Source organism: Heterodontus francisci, chromosome 36 (genome assembly GCF_036365525.1).
Source record: "Heterodontus francisci isolate sHetFra1 chromosome 36, sHetFra1.hap1, whole genome shotgun sequence".
Classification (NCBI taxonomy): Eukaryota; Metazoa; Chordata; class Chondrichthyes; order Heterodontiformes; family Heterodontidae; genus Heterodontus; species Heterodontus francisci.
The window spans coordinates 5,511,103-5,535,869 of NC_090406.1; the positions used below are offsets into that span (position 1 = coordinate 5,511,103).

General features: G+C 45.6%; 1 protein-coding gene across 7 annotated transcripts in view; it reads left to right on the top strand.

Moving 5' to 3' along the window:
- LOC137351532 (3',5'-cyclic-AMP phosphodiesterase 4C-like) overlaps positions 1 to 24,767 on the top strand; it is a 326,565-nt gene that overhangs the window by 296,266 nt on the left and 5,532 nt on the right. For all 7 annotated transcript variants that reach the window (XM_068016018.1, XM_068016017.1, XM_068016019.1 and 4 more), the window contains 7 exons: positions 3,806 to 3,972; positions 8,883 to 8,981; positions 11,473 to 11,637; positions 14,276 to 14,375; positions 17,492 to 17,646; positions 18,346 to 18,468; positions 21,379 to 21,561. In XM_068016018.1, coding sequence (XP_067872119.1) covers positions 3,806 to 3,972; positions 8,883 to 8,981; positions 11,473 to 11,637; positions 14,276 to 14,375; positions 17,492 to 17,646; positions 18,346 to 18,468; positions 21,379 to 21,561 — 992 coding nt within the window. The remainder of the gene's footprint in view (positions 1 to 3,805; positions 3,973 to 8,882; positions 8,982 to 11,472; positions 11,638 to 14,275; positions 14,376 to 17,491; positions 17,647 to 18,345; positions 18,469 to 21,378; positions 21,562 to 24,767) is intronic.

Here is a 24,767-nt window from a genome sequence, read left to right on the forward strand (position 1 = left end):
GGCCCATCATGTCCACACTGGCTCTCCAAAATTGCAATTCACTTAGTGCCATTTCCCCACCTTCTCCCCTAACCCCGCACATTCTTCCTTTTCATATAACAGTTGAATTCCCTTTTGAATGCTTCAGTTGAACCTGCCTCCACCACACTCTCAGGCAGCACATTCCAGACCTTAACCACTCGCTGCATGAAAAAGTTTTTCCTCATGTCACTTTTGCTTCTCTTACCCTTACTTTAAATCTGTGCCCTCTCGTTCTCGATCCTTTCATGAGTGGGAACAGTTTCTCTCTATCTACTCTGTCCAGACCCCTCATGATTTTGAATACCTCTATCAAATCACCTCTCAGCCTTCTCTTCTCCAAGGAAAACAGTCCTAATTTCTCCAAACATGGTACGACTCTAGGAAGTACAGAAGGTCAGAGGGACCTTGGTGTATTTGTCCATAGATCACTGAAGGCAGCAGCACAGGTAGGTAAGGTGGTTAGGAAGGCATTTATCAGCTGAGGCACAGAATATAAGAGCAGGGAGGTTATGATGGAGCTGTATAAAATACTAGTTAGGCCACAGCTGGAGTACTGTGTACAGTTCTGGGCACCACACTATAGGAAGGATGTGATTGCACTAGAGAGGGTGCAGAGGAGATTCACCAGGATGTTGCCTGGGCTGGAACATTTCAGCTATGAAGAGAGACTGGATAGGCTAGGGTTGTTTTCCTTAGAGCAGAGAAGGCTGAGGGGGGACATGATTGAGGTGTACAAAATTATGAGGGGCATTAATAGGTTAGGTAGGAAGAAACTTTTTCCCTTAGCGGAGGTGTCAATAACCAGGGGGCATAGATTTAAGGGCGGGACTGACGTAAATTTATGGCAGGACTGACGTATGAGGAGAGATTGAGTCGGTTAGGATTATATTCGCTGGAGTTCAGAAGAGTGAGGGGAGATCTCATAGAAACCTATAAAATTCTGACAGGACTTGACAGGGTAGATGCAGGAAGGATGTTGCCGATAGTGGGGGAGTCCAGAACCAGGGGTCATAGTCTAAGGATACAGGGTAAACCTTTCAGGATTGAGATGAGGAGAAATTTCTTCACCCAGAGAGTGGTGAACCTGTGGAATTCACTACCACAGAAAGCAGTTGAGGCCAAAACATTGTATATTTTCAAGAAGGAGTTAGATATAGCTCTTGGGTTTAAAAGGATCAAAGGATATGGGGGGAAAGCAGGAACAGATTACTGACTTGGATGATCAGTCATGATCATAATGAATGGCGGAGCAGGCTCGTAGGGCTGAATGACCTACTCCTGCTTCTATTTTCTATGTTGCTATGTAAGGTAAGGGGCAGGAGGTTTAGAGGAAAAATGTTTTCACCCAGAGGGTGGTTGGAATCTGGAATGCACTACCTGAAGAGGTGGTAGAGGCAGGAACCCTCACAACATTTAAGAAGTATTTAGATGAGCACTTGAAACGTCGTAGCATGCAAGGCTACAGGCCAAGTGCTGGAAAATGGGATTAGAAGTGTTAGGTTCTTGATGGCCGGCATGGACTCGATGGGCCGAAGGGCCTGTTTCTGTGCTGTATAACTCTATGACTCTAAAGAATGGAATTCCTCAGCTCCTGCAGTCTTCCTTTCCGCCCATTACAATCTATAGGCTTGTAATCAATAAGTGTGAGGTGTGCATTTTGGTAAGAAGAATATGGAGGCCACATAGTCCTTGGGAAATGAGAATCTAAATAGGGTAGTGGAGCAGAGGGATCTGGGGGTTCAGATACAGAAATCACTAAACATTGTGACACAGCCATAAAAAGGCCATTAAAACAAACCAATAACTGGAGTTCATTTCTAGAGGGATAGAATTGAAAAGCAGAAAAGTTATGTTAAGCTTGTATGGAAACTTGGTTAAACCACACTTGGAGAACAATTCTGGTCTCCATATTATAAAAAGGATGTAGTGACACTGGAGAAGGTGCAAAAATGACTTACAAGGATGATACCAGAACTCGGAGGTAAAAACCATCAGGAAATATTGAACAGGCTGGGGCCTTTTCTCTGGAAAAGGCTGAGGGGGTGACCTAATCTTTAAGATTATTAAGAGATTTGGTAGGTTAGACGTAGAGAAGATGTTTCCACTTGTGGGGAAGTCCAAAACTAGGGGCAATAAATATAAAATAATGTCTGATAAATCCAATAGGGAATTCAGGAGAAACTTCTTTACCCAGAGGGTGATGAGAATGTGGAACTCGCTGCCACTAAAAGTGGTTGAGGTGAATAGCATAGGTGCATTTAGGGGAATCTAGATAAACGGGTGGCAGGAGAAAGAGATAGAATGATATGCCGATGGGATGAGATGAAGTAAATAAGGCAGGAGGAGGCTCATGTGGAGCATAAATGCCAGTATGGACCAGTTGGGCCAAATGGCCTGTTTCTATGCTGTAGGTTCCATGTAACCCAAGCATGGTGTCACCAACTACCACTTGCTGATTGATCTCATTGTCTGTCTTATTCTGTTTAACACTGATGACATCCTTTGCAAAGGCCCTTCACCCAGGTTGAGGAATCTTTAAAAAAAAACGTTTGCAGTTTGAATGTTTTAATTGGGCGATATTGTAGCCAATCCAGAACTGAAAGTTCAAATTTCAGCTCAATTGACTTCAAGTATTCTTATTTTGTATGAAAAAGGAAAATAATTTGTAGTGTTGGTTGAGGAAGGTTATATTGACCAGGAAACTAGGAAAGCTATCTTCTCTTTGAAAAATGACAGCCAACAACTTGGATTTATATAGCACCTTGAACATATTAAAAATGTCCCAAGACATTTCATGCTAAAGCCTGGCTACCCAACCCGGACCCGACTACATGTGTCAGGTTCGGGTCGGGTCGAAATTCTGAGTCCAGCATTCGGGCTCGGGACGGGTGGGGCTGAACGCTGCTTCCGGGAAATCACGGGATCAGGCTTACCCATGATTCCCCACAACTCCAGCTGTAGGAATATCCTGCTGCCGGAACAGATGAAGGAGATTCGGGTCGGGTCAGGCGCGAAAAAAATTAAAGCGTTCGGGTTGGCTGTGGTTGGGTCGGGCCCAGGTTGGGTTTTAATTTTATACCCGAACCAGGCTTTATTTCATGCAAGCAATTTATCAAACAAAATGTAACACTAAGCCACATAAGGAGATATTAGGACAGGTAAATCGGGGATGTGCAAGAGGCCAGAAAAGAAGGAGCGGTTCGGGTGGTTTATTTCGAGATCAATGTATACCTGGGAGCGAGTTACAGGCTGGAATCTCATTGAGCAGTTTGGGGGAAGTGGGGGCTGTGATGGGAGTGTGGTTATATATAGAGTAACAGATACCTTCATGCTGGGGCACAGATTCTTCTCCCTCAGCCTCCTGTACCTCACTGATCTGGCCATACTGCTTGGTGGCACAAGATGGCGAGCATTGCCAGGCTGATCGACTCTGGAGGCTGTCGCAGATGAGCCTGATTCCCAGTCGCGCCCAACACATTCTTATGCGGGCTCTCCATCAGCATGACCAGGTGGAGATGAGGAGCACTGGCTGCAGTTTCCCAGTGCGACACAGAGGTGCTGAGGTGCCCTGAACACTGTACTGGATTTAAACCTGGAATCCTGGAGTTCCACATGGTGAGTATTGCACAGGGCGATCCCACATCAGTCCCCCAGTTGAGTTGGCTTGAACTTTTGCCATTATATTTGAACCTGTCTCTTGAAGGGCAGGCAGCTTCAGCAATGAGGATTTGTCTCCGGTCATGTTTAAAAAAATTTCTAAACCTCTGTTCCCTTTTATTCCAAGACAAACAGCACGAAGTGGAAATCCCGCAGCCAAGCTCAAGAGAGAAGGATATGAAATTGGATCCCATGACACACATTAGCGGCCTGAAACACAGCACAAGCATCATCTCCTTCCTGGATCTTCCACGTTTTGGAGTCAAAACTGACCATGAATTGGAGCTGGAGAGGGTACAAAAAACAAAAAAGCCTTTCTACACCTCTTAACTCATCGACCTGTTTTTGTGTCAAGTGGAGAATTATAAGTGGACAGTGGGATATTTAGGTATCAGAGACATCTCAGCTCAGCTATGGAGTAAAGCTCCCTCTACACCACCCTATTAAACACTCCCAGCACAGGCTGGATACAGAGTAAAGCTCCCTCTAAACTGTCCCATCAAACACTCCCAGGGCAGGTACAGCACGGGGTTAGATATAGAAAAATATAAAAAGGGGCCTGGGGTATAAAGGCCACCTAAAAAAAAACGGGGTTAGATACAGAGTAAATCTCCCTCTACACTAAAAAAAAGAAAAAAAAAACGGGGTTAGATACAGAGTAAAGCTCTCTCTAAACTGTCCCATCAAACACTCCCAGGGCAAGTACAGCACAGGGTTAAATACAGAGTAAAGCTCCCTCTACACTGTCCCCATCAAACACTCGCAGGACAGGTACAGCACGGGGTTAGATACAGAATAAAGCTCCCTCTACACTGACCCATCAAAAAAAAACGGGGTTAGATACAGAGTAATGCTCCCTCTACACTGTCCCATCAAACACTCCGAGGACAGGTACAGCACGGGGTTAGATACAGAGTAAAGCTCCCTCTACACTGTCCCCATCAAACACTCCCAGAACAGGTACAGCATGGGGTTAGATACAAAGTAAAGCTCCCTCTCCACTGTCCCATCAAACACTCCCAGGACAGGTACAGCACAAAAAAAAAAGAAGAAAAAAAAACGGGGTTTAGATACAGGGTAAAGCTCCCTCTACACTGTGAGAGGAAACAAATTCGCTTGAGGAGTCACTGTGCTGGGATCTTGCTGTGCAAAAAAAAAAAGAAAAAAAAAACGGGGTTAGATACAGAGTAAAGCTCCCTCTGCACTGTCCCCATCAAACACTCCCAGGACAGATTTATAGGATATTTGCCAGTTTGTAATAATAATGTGTTTACATCTAAATATAGTGCATGTGTGGTGTAGATAGCATTTTAAAAATCTAGTATTCTTGTAATAAATGTTGGGGTTTGTTACAGATCCAGCTGAGATTTGTTCAGAGATTTAAGGCTGGGATAGACATTTGTTTGGTCTCTCAGGGAATCAAGGGATATGGCGAGTGGGCAGGAAAGTGGAATTGAAGCCTAAGATCAGCCATGATTGTATTGAACGACGGAGCCGGCTCGATGGGCCACATGTCCTCCTGCTGCTCCTATTTCTTGTGTTCCATGTTTTATCTGAAATGTCTGAGGCCGTGATGTCCAATTGTTTCACAAACAGACCGAGGACATTTTCCACATGTACGCTGATAATATCCAGCTCCACCTTACTTGCACCTCTCTCATCCCCTCCAATCTCTCTAAATTATCAGACTGCTTATCCAACATCCAGTACTGGAAGCGCAGAAATTTCCTCCAATTAAATATTGGGAAGACTGGAGCCATTGTTTTCGGCCCCTGCTCCAAACTCCATTCCCCTAGCTGCTGACTGCATACCTTTCCCTGGCAACTGTGAGGCTGAACTAGTCATATTTGACCCTGAGATGAGTTTCCAACCCCATATCCACACCATCAGTAAGACCGCCTATTTCCACCTTCGTAACATCACCTGATTCCACCCCTGCCTCAGCTCATCTGCTGCTGAAACCCTCATCCATGCCTTTATTACCTCTAGACTTGACCATTCCAATGCGTTCCTGGCCGGCCTCTCATATTCTACCCTCCGTAAACTTGAAGTCATGGCTTGTTTTTTCAGCCGGCACGGACCCAATGGGCTGAATGGCCTCTTTTTGTGCCGTAACATTTCTATGGTTCTCTGGTTCTAAAATTCTCATCCTGGTTTTCAAGTTACCGTGGCCTCCACCTTCCCTATCTCTGTAACGTCCTCCAGCCCCACAACCCTCTGAGATCTCTGTAACCTCCTCCAGCCCCACAACCCTCTGAGATCTCTGTAACCTCCTCCAGCCCCACAACCCTCTGAGATCTCTGTAACCTCCTCCAGCCCCACAACCCCCTGAGATCTCTGCACTCTTCTTATTCTGGCCTCTTGAGCATCCCTAATTTTAATCATTCCCCCATTTCTTCAGCTGTCTGGTCCCTGAGCTCTGGAATTCTTTCCCTAAACCTCTCTGCCTCTCTTTCTCCTCCTTTAAGATGCTCCTTAAAACCTACCTCTTTGACCAATCTTTTGGTCACCTACCCTAATATTGCCATCTTTTGTGTCATCTTTTGTTTTATAATGTTCCTGTGAAGCACCTTGGGATGTTTTATTATGTTAGAGGCGCAATATAAATGCAAGATGTTGAATTTGCTGCTGAAGTTAACTGCAGTTTAATTGCTGTTTAGTCAGGGAACTTTGTAGATTGAGAATTGCTAGTCAGTTTCACGCTAAAGGTTGGAAGCATCTGGCATGAAGTGAGAAAGAGAGAGTAAGATGAAGCAGAAATACAGTCCATCTAATGGGTGTCAGGTTGATAATATAAGTGAGAACCAGGCTGAATATAGAAAGTTCAGAGGGGAAGTGAAAAAGAAATAAGAGAAGCAAAGAGAGTGTATGAGAAGAGACTGGTAGCTAACATAAAAGGGAATCCAAAAGTCTTCTATATGCATATGAATAATAAAAAGGTTGTAGAAGGAGGAGTGGAGCCAAATGGGGACCTAAAAAGGGATTTATATTTGGAGGCAGAGTGCATGGCTGAGCTACTAAATGAGTATTTTTTCATCCGTCTTTACCAAGGAAGAAGAGACAGCCAAAGTTGTAGTGAAAGTGGAGGTGGTTGAGACATTGGATGAGCTAAAAATTGATGAAGAGGAGGTATAATAAATGCTGGCTGTACCTAAAGTTGATAAGTCACTAGGACCAGATCAGATACATCCAAGGATACAGAGGGAAGTAAGGGTGGAAATTGCAGAGGCACCGGCCATTGTTTTCCAATCCTCCTTACATACAGGGGTGGTGCCAGAGGACTGGGGAATTGCAAATGTTACACCCTTTTTCAAAAAAGGGTGTAAGGATAAACCAGCAACTACGGTCCAGTCAATTTAATCTTGGTGGTGGGAAAGCTTTTAGGAATAATAATCTAGGACAAAATTAACAGTCACTTGGACAAATTTGTATTAATTAAGGAAAGCCATTATGAATTTAAGAGCAAATCATGTTTAGCTAACTTGCTTGAGTTTTTTGATGAGGTAACAGAGAGGGTTGGTGAGGGTAATGTGGTTGATGAGGTGTACATGGACTTCCGAAAGGTGTTTGATAAAGTGCCACATAACAGGCTTGTCTGCAAAGTTAATGCCTATGGAATAAAAGGGACAGTGGCAGCATGGATACAATATTGGTTGAGTGACGGGAAACAGAGAATATAGTGATGAATGGTTGTTTTTTGGACTGGAGGAAGGTGTACAGTGGAGTTCCCCAGGAGTCGGTATTAGGACCTCTGCTTTTCTTGATCGATATTAATGATCTAGACTTGGGTGTACAGGGCACAATTTCAAAATTTGCAGGTGACACAAAACTTGGAAGTATTGTGAACTGAGGAGGATAATAATCGGCTTCAAGAGGATACAGACAGGCTGGTGGAATGGGTGGACATGTGGTAGATGAAATTTAATGCAAAGAAGTGTGAAGTGATACATTTTGGTAGGAAGAACAGGAAAGGCAATATAAAATAAAGGATACAATTCTAAAAGGGATGCAGGAGCAGAGGGACACGGGGGTATATGTGCACAAATCATTGAAGGTGACAGGGCAGGTTGAGGAAGTGGTTAATAAGGCATACGGGATCCTGGACTTTATAAATAGGGGCAGAGAGTAAAAAAGCAAAGAAGTTATGGTAAACCTTTATAAGACACTGGTTCGGTCTCAACTGGAGTATTGTGTCCAATTCTGGGCACCGCACTTTAGGAAGGAAGTAAAGGCATTGGAGAGGGTGCAGGAAAAATTTAAAAGAATAGTTCCAGGGATGAGAGACTTTAGTTATGATGATAGATTGACAAAGCTGGGGCTGTTCTCTTTAGAGAGAGAAGGTTGAGAGGATATTTGGTAAGGGTATTCAAAATCATGAGGGGTCTGGACAGAGTATATAGGGAGAAACTATTCCCATTGGCAGAACGGACAAGAATCAGAGGATTTAAAGTGATTGGCAAAAAACACAGAGGTGACTTGAGGAAAAGCTTTTTTACTGAGCGAGTGGTTAGGATCTGGAATGCACTCCCTGAGAGTGTGGTGGAGGCAGCTTCAATCGTGGCTTTCAAAAGGGAATTGGATAATTATCTAAAGAGAAAAAGTTTGCACAACTATGGGGAAAAGGCGGGGTAATGGAACTAGATGAGTAGCTCTTACAGAGAGCTGGCACGGACATGATGGGCTGAATGGCCTTCTGTGCTGTAACCATTCTATGATTCTTTTGTTACAATTGTTTTTGCCTTTATAACAAAATGTATGGAGTGTGACACCCGCATACTCTGATGTGCCATTTTCAATATGTTATAAAAAAAAATCTTCTGTCATACTGCTGATGCGAAGTCTCCGATTTTGCTGTTTTGCAAGTTCAGGAGCATTATATCATGTTCAGTGCAGATGTGTGTTCGTTTAAGGCTACAAGTCAAATAGCTGTTGAGTAAACACTGAATTGGTATGAGTTCACTCGAGAGACTGCAGATATTCTGGCTGTGTTTATTCATGTTACCGGAGCTTTTGCTCGTTTCTTTACACTTGTTTCTGAAGTGTGACGCAAAAGATTTAGCATGACTGTTGAAGTGTGACAGAGGCTATGACAGACAAGGAATGTGCAACAGATGTATATGGCTAGATAAATATGGTGCTCTCTGTGTAATTACAGTGATTAATTTATTAACCAACTCTCTGTTATTGGTTTTATGCTTTTCCAGGAATTGGCAAATATCAACAATTGGGGTCTGGATATCTTTAAATTGGGGGCATATTCCAACGACCGACCGCTGACGGTTGCTATGTATGCCATCTTTAAGGTAAAAAAAACCTGTTTCGATATATTTTGTGTGCTTTTGTGATTGAGCAATTGTTTAGTGTTAACTCTTTGAGCCCACTTGCTTGGTAAACTCCCAGGGGTGACAGTTCACACAAATCCACAAGGTGACAGCAAACAGTGTAAGTCTCGGGAAGGGTCGGATGGACTTCACTGGGCCCTACCAGCCTTGAACGCTCCTGTTCTCCATTTAACTGAGTGCAGGATGACAACCCAATGCTGGGCAACCCAATTTTCCCATTTCTAGTGGGTCATTGGGAAGAATTCACAAGCTCAGTGTTTGGGATTGATTGGATTGGTGCGTGTTGGCAGTACCAAGTGCTCATTGGGATCCTACAGGGTGAAAGAGGTGCAGATGTACCAGCTGTCAGCATCACATTGACACCTGGAGTGCACGGTGCCAGAAGCCTGTCCACTAGGCCCAGGGTTGCCAACTCTTTTTTGGATGTATTCTGGGAAGATTCATCACATGACCTCCAAATGCTCCGCCCCTGCAATCCTGACACTGGTCACCCACCTTGGCCATCCATGTGGTGCCCCGCCTTTCCGTGGCCAATTGGAAAGCAAACAGCCTCCTTGTTACCTGATTATAAGATTCCTGACTGTCAGTCAAACAGCCTTTCCCCTCAACACCACTCCCCCGCGCCTCCCCCACATCTCAGTTATTTTTATCAAAGAAAGTGGGGGGGGGGGGGAAAGCATAGTTTTTTTTTCTAAATGTCGCTATAGTTTTTCTCTTGGGTGTTGCTTATAACAGTGTCCATCTGATTAATCTTTCATTCTTCGTGACTCCGGGATAATCCAGGCCTAGGAACTGTAATGTAACCTGAACCATTTCTTTGACTATGGCGTAAATGGTGGCTAGCTGTGCACAGTAAAGTCCAAGTATGGGCCATAGAGGAAGGCAACACACCTTAGATTCTCAGGTTCACTCAGTGTATCAATGTAGGAACAAGAGAAACTTATGGAACAGAAACAGACCTTATTGGCCCCAACAACCCTGTCCCGTTTTTCTGACTGATCTCAACCCCGCCATATCTCTCACCAAACAGGAACAGGAGGAGGCCATTCTTCCCCTCGAGCCTGTTCCTCCATTCAATGAGATCATGGTTGATCGGTCTCTTAACTCCATCCACCTGCCTTGACTCCATAATCTGCTGCTTTTTGTAAGGGAGAGTTTCCACACTTCTACCACCCTTTGCATGAAAAAGTGATTCCTAATTTCTTTCCTGAATGGCCTGGTTCTGATTTTAAGGTTATGTCCTCTTGGCCTAAACATCCCCCCACCACCCTCCAGTAGTGGCAAGAGTTTCTCTCTATATACACTTAACAGTTCCATCAGAAGCCTCAAAATCTCAGTGAGATTAACCTCCTTAACCTTCTATATTCCAGAGAATACAAGCCTAGTTTATGTAATCTCTGCTTATAATCTAACCCTTGGAATCTTGGTAACATTCTAGTGAGCCTGGGCTGCACTGCTTCCAAAGCCAATATATCATTTCAAAGGTGCAGTGCCCAGAACTGTGCACAGTTCCTCCAGATGTGATCTAACCAGGGCTTGGCACAAATGTAGCAAAACCTCCATCCCTTTATGTTCCAACCCTCTCGTTATAACATTCCATTAGCCTTTTTAATTATTTATTGTAGCTGACCACTACATTTTAGCGACCTGTGTACATGGATCCCTAAATCATCTGGACCTCCACTGTTCCCAACTTTTCACCATTTAAATAATACTGGGATCTATCCTTTTTTGTTGCAAACTGGATAACCTCACGCTTACTTCCGTTGAAACCTATCTGCCACAATCTTGCCTGCTCGCTTAATCTCATCAACTCTGTCTCTTTCTAATTTTATGCTCCTGTCTTACTGTACTACCAATCTTTGTATCATCGACAAGCTTGGATATATAGCTTCCTATTGCATTTTCTGAATCATTAATAATGGAAAAGGGTCTCTCCAGAAAGACATTAGTTTTCATCTGACCTCATTGACATCACCCACATCAAAGACCTTCTGGTCAAAAGGTCTCCCTTAACACTCCTACTACCCGTGCCCCTCATAACACACCCAACAGATTTTCAAATCTTTTCGATTTGTTTGAGCTAGAATAGGCCATTAATTTGTTGCTGAGTTATATTTAGTTTTTTTTTATTGTGTGGACCTGTGCGCAGAGGAAACTGGATTTAGACTGCCCCAAACTCACAGGCAACCCTTACTGTGTCCAGACAGAGAGTGTGAGTGAGGTACGGCAGGTGGAAGACCAGTGTCTAGACCCACTCTGACCCTCAGCCACAATCTCCCCCTCCCCCGCTGCAGCCCTTCTGGAAGTTTTGGATTTCATTCTAGACATTGTGAATTTTCTGGTCAAATTGTAAAGCAAATCAAGTCAAATTTTCCAAAGTGATTTAGGCTGTGTTATCGACAGACCCTGACTGTTCATTGAACATCCATTCTTTGCTCCTGCCCTGAAGGAGAGAAAGCTCCTGAAGGCGTTTAGGATTCCAGTCACAACTTTCATCTCGTACATGCTGACACTGGAAGACCACTACCATTCTGACGTGAGCTACCACAACAATTATCACGCTGCAGATGTGGCCCAGTCCACCCACTTCTTGCTCCGGTCACCAGCGTTAGAGGTGAGTATGAACTGATTTAGAATTGTATTACTTGTATCTCAACCTCAAGGGGATGAATTTGCTCCATTTTTAACATTCACGGGATTTTGGGCATCGCTGGTGAGGCCAGCATTTATTCCCCATCCCTAATTGCCTTCAGGAGGTGGTGGTGGACCATGTTCTTGAACCGCTACAGCCTGTGTGGTGAAGGTGTTTCCACAATGCAACTTAGGTAGAAACCTCCAGGATTTTGGATCCAGTGGCAGAATAACGAGTTTCCACTAAACTTTCAGGAGAAACCCTGGGAAAAGTCACTGATGTATTTTATTGAGAAACTTTGGTGAAATCAAGGCCCACAGAGCAGGACAACAACCAAAGCTGAAAAAAGTAAGAGAGTAGGTGAGTTGATTGAGGACCGTAGTGGTTAAGTGAAACAAAGTTTGGGTTTTAACAACAACAACCTGCATTCATAGAGCGTCTTTAACTTAGTAAAATCTCCCAAGGTGTTTCACAAGAGCATAATCAAACAAACTTTACAAAGAGCCACAGGATATATTAGGTCGGATGACCAAAAGCTTGGTTACAGCGGTAGGTTTTAAGGAGATTCTTAAAGGCCGAAAGAGAGGCGGACAGGTTTAGGGAGGGAATTTTTAAAAAAATATGCATTCATAGGATTGTGAGCATCGCTGACTAGGCCAGCATTTATTGCCTATCTCTAGTTGCTGTTGAGAAGGTGGTGGTGAGCTGCCTTCTTGAACCGCTGTAGTCCACATGGGGAAGGTGCTCACACAGTGCTGTTAGGAAGGGAGTTCCAGGATTTTGACCCAGCGACAGTGAAGGAACGGCGATATATTTCCAAGTCAGGATGGTGTGTGACTTGGATGGGAACTTGCAGGTGGTGGTGTTCCCAAGCATCTGCTACCCTTGTCGTTCTAGTTGGTAGAAGTCGTGGGTTTGGAAGGTGCTGTCGAAGGAGCCTTGGCGAGTTGCTGCAGTGCATCTTGTAGATGGTACACACTGCTGCCACTGTGCGGAGTGGATGTTTGGGGTGGCGGATGGGGTGCCTATCAAACTGATTAATTCCTGAGCTTAGGGCCATGGCAGCTGAAGGCACAGCCACCAATAGTAGAGTCATGAAAATCAGAGATATGCAAGAGGCCATAATTTGAGGAAAGGAAATATCTCAAAGGGTTGTGAGGTTGGGGGAGATTACAGAGTTGGGGAGGGGAGTGACCATGAAAGGATTTAAAAACAAGGATGAAAATTTTAAAATTAAGGCATCCCAGACCAGGAACCAATGTTGGTCAGCAATGACGGGAGACAATGTATGAATGGGACTTGGTATGAGTTAGGATGTCGGGAGTAGAATTTTGAATTGACTCAAGTTTTCAGAGCTCAGGTTTAAGAAGATTATAAGGTAGAAGTGTCCCACTTAGTCCCACAGACTGAGTAGGACAAAGTTTCGATCCCAGCCTACACTCAGCCAGTCTGATTCAGCACTATTGGCAGTGTGGAACTCTGTACTTTTCTTTCCTTTTGTCAGTTTGCATGTGTGTTGAGTCAGGTTGGGATCAGAATCAGCTGAAATTTCCTTCAAAGTCAAGTCACCTGCATGCTCTAGACTTACAGCCAAGGCTAATTCCGTCTCAAATTGACGGATGCCCTGAAGACGGTCACATTTCATTTGAATGATGTTGTTGGTAGTTTGCTGAGAAAGCTTGCACTGGGATGATAGGGAAGGTGCAAATCTCCCATCCCACAAGCTCCTCCACCACTCCTGCATCCTCACTGTGCTAAACTGAAGACTCATCGCACCTTCTCCAGCTCTAACTCAAATTTTCCCAGGATCTCAACAATCAGTGGAAGTCCTCCCATCCTCAGTCTTCCCTTCCACATACTCCTTACAATCTGCAGGCTTTCCAACCCCAAAGTTGGTGTCACTTTTATCCATTATTCCTGATTCTGGCCTCTCTGATTCCTCACTACACTTCAAGAAGTATTTCATTGGCTGTAAACTGCTTGGGAACGTCCTGAGGATATGCGCGGCGTTATATAAATGCAAGTCTTTCTTTCTTCTTGTGCACACCTGATTTCCATCACTCCACCATTGGTGGCCATGTCTTCAGCTCCCTAGGCCCTAAACTCTTGAATTTCCCCCTAAATCCCCCCGTCTCTTTATTCTCCTTCAAGACGCTGCTTAAAACCTAACTGTTTGACCAAGCTTTTGATCACCTGTCCCGAATATCTCCTCACGTGGATCGGTGTCAAACTATTGTCTGATTACGCTGCTGTGAAGCACCTTGGGTTGTTTTAGTACATTAAAGGCACTACATAAATGCAAGTTGTAGTAAGTGTTGATCTCCTTCTCAGTCTTGCTGCAATGGGTCCTAATGTCGGTTTCTCAAACTTGAAACTGACGTAAGATCTGTTCAGCAGGATGGGGGCTGTAAGGAGCAGAGGGAGCAATAACATTTAATAAAGACACAGTAGAACATTGGAGTGACCCACCTTTGTGTGGGATGTCGGCGCCTCATCACGTGTTGAGTTCCGACCGTATCAAGCAGCAGAAGCAAATGTTTGGATACATCCCAGGACTATAGGATAACCTACTGATCTTTCCCAAAAATGACGCTGATTTCTCCCTGACTCTATCTTGCAGGCGGTCTTCACAGATCTTGAGATATTGTCTGCAATCTTTGCCTCGGCAATCCATGATGTTGACCATCCAGGAGTTTCGAACCAGTTCCTTATTAATACCAGTGAGTATGGTCTTAGGGTGACTGAAGACACAAGGGGCTCATTCCTGGGTATAAACTATCTGAACCTTTCGATTAGATTCCAGTCTGTAACTCACTGCTGGGTATCTGTTATTCTATATATAAACCCCCCTCGAACCCCTCGATTAGATTCCAGTCTGTAACTCACTGCTGGGTATCTGTTATTCTATATATAAACCCCCCCGAACCCCTCGATTAGATTGCAGTCTGTGACTCACTCCCGGGTATCTGTTATTCTATATATAAACCCCCCCGAACCCCTCGATTAGATTCCAGTCTGTAACTCACTCCCGGGTATCTGTTATTCTATATATAAACCCCCCCGAACCCCTCGATTAGATTGCAGTCTGTAACTCACTCCCGGGTATCTGTTATTCTATATATAAACCCCCCTCGAACCCCTCAATTAGATTCCAGTCTGTAACTCACTGCTGGGTATCTGTTATTCTGTATATAAACCCCCCTCGAACCCCTCGATTAGATTCCAGTCTGTAACTCACTCCCGGGTATCTGTTATTCTATATATAAACCCCCTCGAACCCCTCGATTAGATTCCAGTCTGTAACTCACTCCCGGGTATCTGTTATTCTATATATAAACCCCCCCGAACCCCTCGATTAGATTCCAGTCTGTAACTCACTCCCGGGTATCTGTTATTCTATATATAAACCCCCCTCGAACCCCTCGATTAGATTCCAGTCTGTAACTCACTCCCGGGTATCTGTTATTCTATATATAAACCCCCCCGAACCCCTCGATTAGATTGCAGTCTGTAACTCACTCCCGGGTATCTGTTATTCTATATATAAACCCCCCTCGAACCCCTCGATTAGATTCCAGTCTGTAACTCACTGCTGGGTATCTGTTATTCTATATATAAACCCCCCTCGAACCCCTCGATTAGATTCCAGTCTGTAACTCACTCCCGGGTATCTGTTATTCTATATATAAACCCCCCTCGAACCCCTCGATTAGATTCCAGTCTGTAACTCACTCCCGGGTATCTGTTATTCTATATATAAACCCCCCCGAACCCCTCGATTAGATTGCAGTCTGTAACTCACTCCCGGGTATCTGTTATTCTATATATAAACCCCCCTCGAACCCCTCGATTTGATTCCAGTCTGTAACTCACTCCCGGGTATCTGTTATTCTATATATAAACCCCCCCGAACCCCTCGATTAGATTCCAGTCTGTAACTCACTCCCTGGTATCTGTTATTCTATATATAAACCCCCCCGAACCCCTCGATTAGATTCCAGTCTGTAACTCACTCCCTGGTATCTGTTATTCTATATATAAACCCCCCTCGAACCCCTCGATTAGATTGCAGTCTGTAACTCACTCCCGGGTATCTGTTATTCTATATATAAACCCCCCCGAACCCCTCGATTAGATTCCAGTCTGTAACTCACTCCCGGGTATCTGTTGTTCTATATATAAACCCCCCGAACCCCTCAATTAGATTCCAGTCTATAACTCACTCCCGGGTATCTGTTCTATATATAAACCCCCAGAACCCCTCGATTAGATTGCAGTCTGTAACTCACTCCCGGGTATCTGTTATTCTATATATAAACCCCACCGAACCCCTCGATTAGATTCCAGTCTGTAACTCACTCCCGGGTATCTGTTGTTCTATATATAAACCCCCCCGAACCCCTCGATTAGATTCCAGTCTGTAACTCACTCCCGGGTATCTGTTGTTCTATATATAAACCCCCCGAACCCCTCAATTAGATTGCAGTCTGTGACTCACTCCCGGGTATCTGTTGTTCTATATATAAACCCCCCGAACCCCTCAATTAGATTCCAGTCTGTAACTCACTCCCGGGTATCTGTTATTCTATATATAAACCCCACCGAACCCCTCGATTAGATTCCAGTCTGTGACTCACTCCCGGGTATCTGTTATTCTATATATAAACCCCCCCGAACCCCTTGATTAGATTCCAGTCTGTAACTCACTCCCGGGTATCTGTTATTCTATATATAAACCCCCAAACCCCTCGATTAGATTCCAGTCTGTAACTCACTCCCGGGTATCTGTTATTCTCTATATAAACCCCCCCGAACCCCTTGATTAGATTCCAGTCTGTGACTCACTCCCAGATATCTGTTATTCTATATATAAACCCCCTGAGTCTCTCGATTAGATTCCAGTCTGTAACTCACTCCCGGGTATCTGTTATTCTATATATAAACCCCCCCGAACCCCCTGATTAGATTCCAGTCTGTGACTCACTCCCAGATATCTGTTATTCTATATATAAACCCCCTGAGTCTCTCGATTAGATTCCAGTCTGTAACTCACTCCCGGGTATCTGTTATTCTATATATGAACCCCCCCCGAACCCCTTGATTAGATTCCAGTCTGTGACTCACTCCCAGATATCTGTTATTCTATATATAAACCGCTCAAACCCCTTGATTAGATTCCAGGTTGTAACTCACTGCTGGGTATCTGTTACTCCATTTATAATTTTTTTAAATAGTGATTATTTCTCTTCTCTGGAAAGATGAAGTGCATTTTGTTTTTAATGTATTGAAAGAGTGAAATGGGAAATTTTTGTTGCTTTCTGCAAATGTTTTCAATGTTGAATAATTAGCTTTCAAATTAGTTTTTTTCTCCTCTCCACCTCTGTCTACTCTGACTGCCTGCCTGTGTATGTGCTGGTATCTTTTTTGCTATCCTCATCTCTGTTTTCCCTTTCTCTCTCTGTCTTTGTCTCCTTTCTGTCTCTCTTCCTCCCTCTTCTCGCTTCTGTCCCTTTCACCCTGTCACATCTTCTCTCCCTGACTTTCATTGTTTTTGTCACCCCTTTCTCTCTCTGCCTCTCACTTTCTCCCCATCTCCAAATTTCCTTTCCTGTCTTTCCCCTTCCCTCCCTGTGTTTCTCTATCTCTCTCCCTCTCTCCCTGCATCTATCTCTTCCTATCTCTTTGTCTCTCTGTCTTCTTCTATCTCCTTCTCTATCCATCTGTCTCGCCTTGTCTTCCCCTATCCCTCCCTGACGCTCTCTTTCTCTTCCATGTCTCCCTCTACCTTTCCATGTCTCCCTCCCCTAACCCCTCATTTCTCGATTGTGTTGTGCAGACTCTGAGTTAGCACTGATGTACAATGACTCCTCCGTATTGGAGAACCATCACTTGGCTGTGGGCTTTAAGTTGCTCCAGAAGGAAAACTGCGACATCTTTCAGAACCTGAACAAGAAGCAGCTTCAGAATCTTCGCAAAATGACCATTGACATGGTGAGTGCAACCACTTTAAGATCTGGCAAAGATCACATTCAGTCGTTAAACTCATCCCTCTAGGTACCTAACTCTAGCCTGCTTGGCCAGCCTAGGAACCAACAGCACTTTGAACATGTTATTTTGCAGATTACTCCAGTTTGCCTCTTTGATTTAAAAAAATTATTTTCGAATATCTGTTTATGATTTACTTTGCATGCATTCAATTCGATGTCCTTCTGAATTACCTTGAGGTAACGTTCTGAGTTCACTTTATCTTTGCCTTTAAGTATCTGGTACAGTTCAGTTAGCTCCCCCTTAATCTTCTCTGTCGACTGATGAGATTGCATTTCTTCAACCTGCCCTAACACCTCAGCCCTGCTCCTCCCTTTCCAGTACATGGGCTCCCAACATAGTACTAAGAGCTCTGAGCAATGTCTCATGAGCTTTGAGTTCTGTAGAGCTTATACTGTCTATAAATTCCAATGTACTGTTATCCTTATTCATTCCTTCCCCAGATATTGAAGGTGATGAATCTTAGTCCACATCCAGCTCCCAGAGTCCTCCTGCGTTAATTCTGCTCCATGCTTTGTGTACTTGCATTGCACATTTTTGACCCGAGGCTCCCTCTTTGAAAGTGGTTCCTGATGGTGAAACTCCTTCTTGTATTAGAAGTTGGTTATTTTCCACTTTCTCTAATGCTGCTTTATCCTGATTTAGGTCCTGGCAACAGACATGACCAAGCACATGAACTTGTTGGCAGATTTAAAGACAATGGTGGAAACAAAAAAAGTTACGAGTTTAGGGGTCTTGCTGCTGGATAATTACCCCGACCGGATCCAGGTACAGACACCACATGCAGCAACTCTGCTTCATTCCAAGTCTTCGATAAGTGAACATTTCTTGTCCACAAATGTCATTAGATGACAGATCCACCAGTACCGCACTCCAGTGTTATACAGCGACAGACCTGTCCCCACCAGTACTGTACCCCAGTGTTATACAGTGACAGATCCGTCCCCACCAGTACTGTACCCGTGTTAAATAGCAACAGACAAGTCCCCACCAGTACTGTATCCCAGTGTTATACAGTGACAGATCTGTACCCACCAGTACTGTACCCCAGTGTTATACAGTGACAGACCTGTCCCCACCAGTACTGTACCTCAGTGTTATACAGTGACAGACCTGTCCCCACCAGTACTGTACCCCAGTGTTATACAGTGACAGATCCGTCCCCACCAGTACTGTACCCGTGTTAAATAGCAACAGACAAGTCCCCACCAGTACTGTATCCCAGTGTTATACAGTGACAGATCTGTACCCACCAGTACTGTACCCCAGTGTTATACAGTGACAGACCTGTCCCCACCAGTACTGTACCTCAGTGTTATACAGTGACAGACCTGTCCCCACCAGTACTGTACCCCAGTGTTATACAGTGACAGATCCGTCCCCACCAGTACTGTACCCGTGTTAAATAGCAACAGACAAGTCCCCACCAGTACTGTATCCCAGTGTTATACAGTGACAGATCTGTACCCACCAGTACTGTACCCCAGTGTTATACAGTGACAGACCTGTCCCCACCAGTACCGTATCCCAGTGTTATACAGCGACAGACCTGTCCCCACCAGTACTGTACCTCAGTGTTATACAGTGACAGACCTGTCCCCACCAGTACTGTACCCCAGTGTTATACAGTGACAGATCCGTCCCCACCAGTACTGTACCTCAGTGTTATACAGTGACAGACCTGTCCCCACCAGTACTGTATCCCAGTGTTATACAGTGACAGATCTGTACCCACCAGTACTGTACCCCAGTGTTATACAGTGACAGACCTGTCCCCACCAGTACCGTATCCCAGTGTTATACAGCGACAGACCTGTCCCCACCAGTACTGTACCTCAGTGTTATACAGTGACAGACCTGTCCCCACCAGTACTGTACCCCAGTGTTTTACAGCGACAGACCTTTCCCCACCAGTACTGTACCCCAGTGTTATACAGCGACAGACCTGTCCCCACCAGTACTGTACCCCAGTGTTATACAGCGACAGACCTTTCCCCACCAGTACTGTACCCCAGTGTTATACAGCAACAGACCTGTCCCCACCAGTACTGTATCCCAGTGTTATACAGTGACAGATCTGTACCCACCAGTACTGTACCCCAGTGTTATACAGTGACAGACCTGTCCCCACCAGTACTGTACCTCAGTGTTATACAGTGACAGACCTGTCCCCACCAGTACTGTACCCCAGTGTTATACAGTGACAGATCCGTCCCCACCAGTACTGTACCCGTGTTAAATAGCAACAGACAAGTCCCCACCAGTACTGTATCCCAGTGTTATACAGTGACAGATCTGTACCCACCAGTACTGTACCCCAGTGTTATACAGTGACAGACCTGTCCCCACCAGTACTGTACCTCAGTGTTATACAGTGACAGACCTGTCCCCACCAGTACTGTACCCCAGTGTTATACAGTGACAGATCCGTCCCCACCAGTACTGTACCCGTGTTAAATAGCAACAGACAAGTCCCCACCAGTACTGTATCCCAGTGTTATACAGTGACAGATCTGTCCCCACCAGTACCGTATCCCAGTGTTATACAGCGACAGACCTGTCCCCACCAGTACTGTACCTCAGTGTTATACAGTGACAGACCTGTCCCCACCAGTACTGTACCCCAGTGTTATACAGTGACAGATCCGTCCCCACCAGTACTGTACCTCAGTGTTATACAGTGACAGACCTGTCCCCACCAGTACTGTATCCCAGTGTTATACAGTGACAGATCTGTACCCACCAGTACTGTACCCCAGTGTTATACAGTGACAGACCTGTCCCCACCAGTACCGTATCCCAGTGTTATACAGCGACAGACCTGTCCCCACCAGTACTGTACCTCAGTGTTATACAGTGACAGACCTGTCCCCACCAGTACTGTACCCCAGTGTTTTACAGCGACAGACCTTTCCCCACCAGTACTGTACCCCAGTGTTATACAGCGACAGACCTGTCCCCACCAGTACTGTACCCCAGTGTTATACAGCGACAGACCTTTCCCCACCAGTACTGTACCCCAGTGTTATACAGCAACAGACCTGTCCCCACCAGTACTGTACCCCAGTGTTTTCAGCGACAGACCTGTCTCCACCAGTACTGTACCCCAGTGTTATACGGCAACAGACCTGTCCCCACCAGTACTGTACCCCAGTGTTATACAGTGACAGACCTGTCCCCACCAGTACTGTACCCCAGTGTTATACAGCAACAGACATGTCCCCACCAGTACTGTACCCCAGTGTTATACAGTGACAGACCTGTCCCCACCAGTACTGTACCCCAGTGTTATACAGTGACAGACCTGTCCCCACCAGTACTGTACCCCAGTGTTATACAGTGACAGACCTGTCCCCACCAGTACTGTACCCCAGTGTTATACCGCAACAGACCTGTCCCCACCAGTGCTGTACCCCAGTGTTATACAGCAATAGACCTGTCCTCACAAGTACTGTACCTCAATGTTATACAGTGACAGACTTGTCCCCACCAGTACTGTACCCCAGTGTTATACAGCAACAGACCGGTCCCCACCTATGTGAACATTTCACTCAACCACCATGACCCTTTCCTGGAATCCTGGTGACAGCTGTGTGTGCATTGGCTGAGGGTTGGGCAGAGGACTTAATTCGTGGCTGATAAATTTTGCACTGAGGTTTTTGTTGTTATTCTCCACAGGTTCTCCAGAATATGGTGCACTGTGCCGACCTGAGCAATCCCACCAAGCCTCTGCACCTTTACCGGACGTGGGTGGATAAAATAATGTTGGAGTTCTTCCAACAGGGAGATCAGGAGCGCGAGCGGGGCATGGAAATCAGCCCAATGTGTGACAAACACACTGCTTCCATCGAGAAGTCCCAGGTTAGTGGGCAAATCCTCTGAAATGACGGAGGGACAGGGGCATGTGCTGGGGTTACCAACTCTCCAGGATTGCCCTGAAATCTTCAGGAATTAAAGAATCATCCCCAGAACCCTGCAGTGAGCAAACCCTGGGAGAAAACTCATTGCGGCACTTTGTGTGTGTTTTCTCATTTTCTTTGAACACTCTCGTTTATTACTTCTAAATAAAATATGAACATTAGGGAGAGAATGCTGTTTGATTGACAGTCAATAATCATCCAATTTTTAAAAAATTTATTCATGAGATGTGGGCGTCGCTGGCCAGGCCAGCACTTATTGCCCATCCCTTCTTGAACCACTGCAGTCCATGTGGGGTAGGTACACCCACAGTGCTGTTAGGAAGGGAGTTCCAGGATTTTGACCCAGCGACAGTGAAGGAATGGCGATATAGTTCCAAGTCAGGATGGTGTGTGACTTAGAGGGGAACTTGCAGGTGGTGGTGTTCCCATGCATTTGCTGCCCTTGTGCTTCTAGTTGGTAGAGGTTGCGGGTTTGGAAGGTGCTGTCTAAGGAACCTTGGTGCATTGCTGCAGTGCATCTTGTGGATGGTACATACTGCTGCCACTGTGCGTCAGTGGTGGAGGGAGTGAATGTTTGTAGATGGGGTGCCAATCAAGCGGGCTGCTTTTTTTTCTGGATGGTGTCGATCTTCTTGAGTGTTGTTGGAGCTGCACTCATCCAGTCAAGTGGAGAGTATTCCATCACATTCCTGACTTGTACCTTGTAGATGATGGACAGGCTTTGGGGAGTCAGGAGGTGAGTTACTCGCCACAGGATTCCTAGCCTCTGACCTGCTCTTGTAGCCACGGTATTTATATGGCTACTCCAGTTCAGTTTCTGGTCAATGGTAACCCTCAGAGTATTGACAGTGGGGGATTCAGCGATGGTAATGCCGTTGAATGTCAAGGGGAGATAGTTAAATTCTCTCTTGTTGGAGATGATCATTGCCTGGCACTTGTGTGGTGCAAATATTACTTGCCACTTATCAGCCCAAGCCTGGATATTGTCCAGGTCATGCTGCATTTCTACACGGACTGCTTCAGTATCTGAGGAGTCACGAATGGTGCTGAACATTGTGCAATCATCACCGAACATCCCCACTTCTGACCTTATGATTGAAGGAAGATCATTGATGAAGCAGCTGAAGATGGTTGGGCCTAGGACATTACCCTGAGGGACTCCTGCAGTGGTGTCCTGGAGCTCAGATGATTGACCTCCAACAACCACAACCATTTTCCTTTGCGCTAGGTATGACTCCAGCCAGCGGAGGGTTTTCCCCCTGATTCCCATTGACCTCAGTTTTGCTAGGGCTGCTTGACGCCATACTCGGTCAAATACTGTCTTGATGTCAAGGGCAGTCACTCTCACCTCACCTCTTGAGTTCAGCTCTTTTGTCCATGTTTGAACCAAGGCTGTAATGAGGTCAGGAGCTGAGTGACCCTGTCAGAACCCAAACTGAGCGTCACTAAGCAGGTTATTGCTAAGCAAGTGCTGCTTGATGACACTGTTGATGATTGAGAGTAAGCTGATGGGGCGGTAATTGGCCGGGTTAGACTTGTCCTGCTTTTTGTGTACAGGACATACCTGGGCAATTTTCCACATTGCAGGGTAGATGCCAGTTTTGTAGCTGTACTGGAACAGCTTGGCTAGGGGCGCGGCAAGTTCTGGAGCACAGGTCTTCAGTACTATTGCTGGAATATTGTCAGGGACCATAGCCTTTGCAGTCTCCAGTGCCTTCTGTTGTTTCTTGATATCATGCGGAGTGAATCGAATTGGCTGAAGTCTGGCACCTGTGATGCTGGGGCCTTCAGGAGGAGGCCGAGATGGATCATCAACTCGGCACTTCTGGCTGAAGATTGTTGCAAATACTTCAGCCTTATCTTTCGCACTGATGTGCTGGGCTCCCCCATCATTGAGGATAAGGATATTTGTGGAGCCACCTCCTCCAGTTAGTTGTTTAATTGTCCACCACCATTCACGGCTGGATGTGGCAGGACTGCAGAGGTTAGATCTGATCCGTTGGTTATGGGATTACTTAGCTCTGTCTTTCGCATGCTGCTTACGCAGTTTGGTACGCAGATAGTCCTGTGTTGTAGCTTCACCAGATTGACACCTCATTTTGAGGTATGCCTGGTGCTGCTCCTGGCATGCCCTCCTGCACTCTTGATTGAACCAGGGTTGGTCTCCTGGGTTGATGGTAATGGTAGAGTGGGGGATATGCCGGGCCATGAGGTTACAGATTGTGGTTGAGTACAATTCTGCTGCTGCTGATGGCCCACAGCGCCTCATGAATGCCCAGTTTTGCATTGCTCGATCTGTTTGAAATCTATCCCATTTAGCACGGTGATAGTGCCACACAACACGGTGGAGGGTATCCTCAATGTGAAGGCGGGACGTCGTCTCCACAAAGACTGTGCGGTGGTCACTCCTACCAATACTGTCATGGACAGATGCATCTGCGGCAGGCAGATTGGTGAGGACGAGGTCAAGTATGTTTTTCCCTCGTGTTGGTTCCCCCACCACCTGCCGCAGACCCAGTCTCGCAGCTATGTCCTTTAGGACTCGGCCAGCTCGGTCAGTAGTGGTGCTACCGAGCCACTGTTGGTGATGGACATTGAAGTCCCCCACCCAGAGTACATTCTGTGCCCTCACCACCCTCAGTGCTTCCTCCAAGTGATGTTCAACATGGAGGAGTACTGACTCATCAGCTGAGGGAGGGCGGTAGGTGGTACAAAGTGTTGGTTTTCCAATTGGCTGTAAGATGGGCACCACAAGGATGGACATGTCAGGCAATCAGTAGGGGGAGAGTGGAGATGGGACACCATTTAATGAAATCTCTTGGAATAAATACATCCAAACAGAGTTGAGAACCCCTCGCAGGTCCTCACACTTTATTTTCCCACCTGTGTCAGTTCTGATCGGCTGCAGCTCTGGCCTGAGTCAGAAGTTTGTGGGTTCAAGCCCTTGAGGTCATCATTGTGGGCGCACCATCACCACATGGACTGCAGTGGTTCAAGGAGAAAGCCCACCACCATTTTCTCAGGGCAACTGCATAGGATGCTAAATGGTGTCGTTCAATAACTTCTACCCTAGCTCCGTGTGTTACTGAGTATATCACTGTTGATAATCCGACTCCCTCACACTGTTGGATTTGGTAGGGTTTCCCC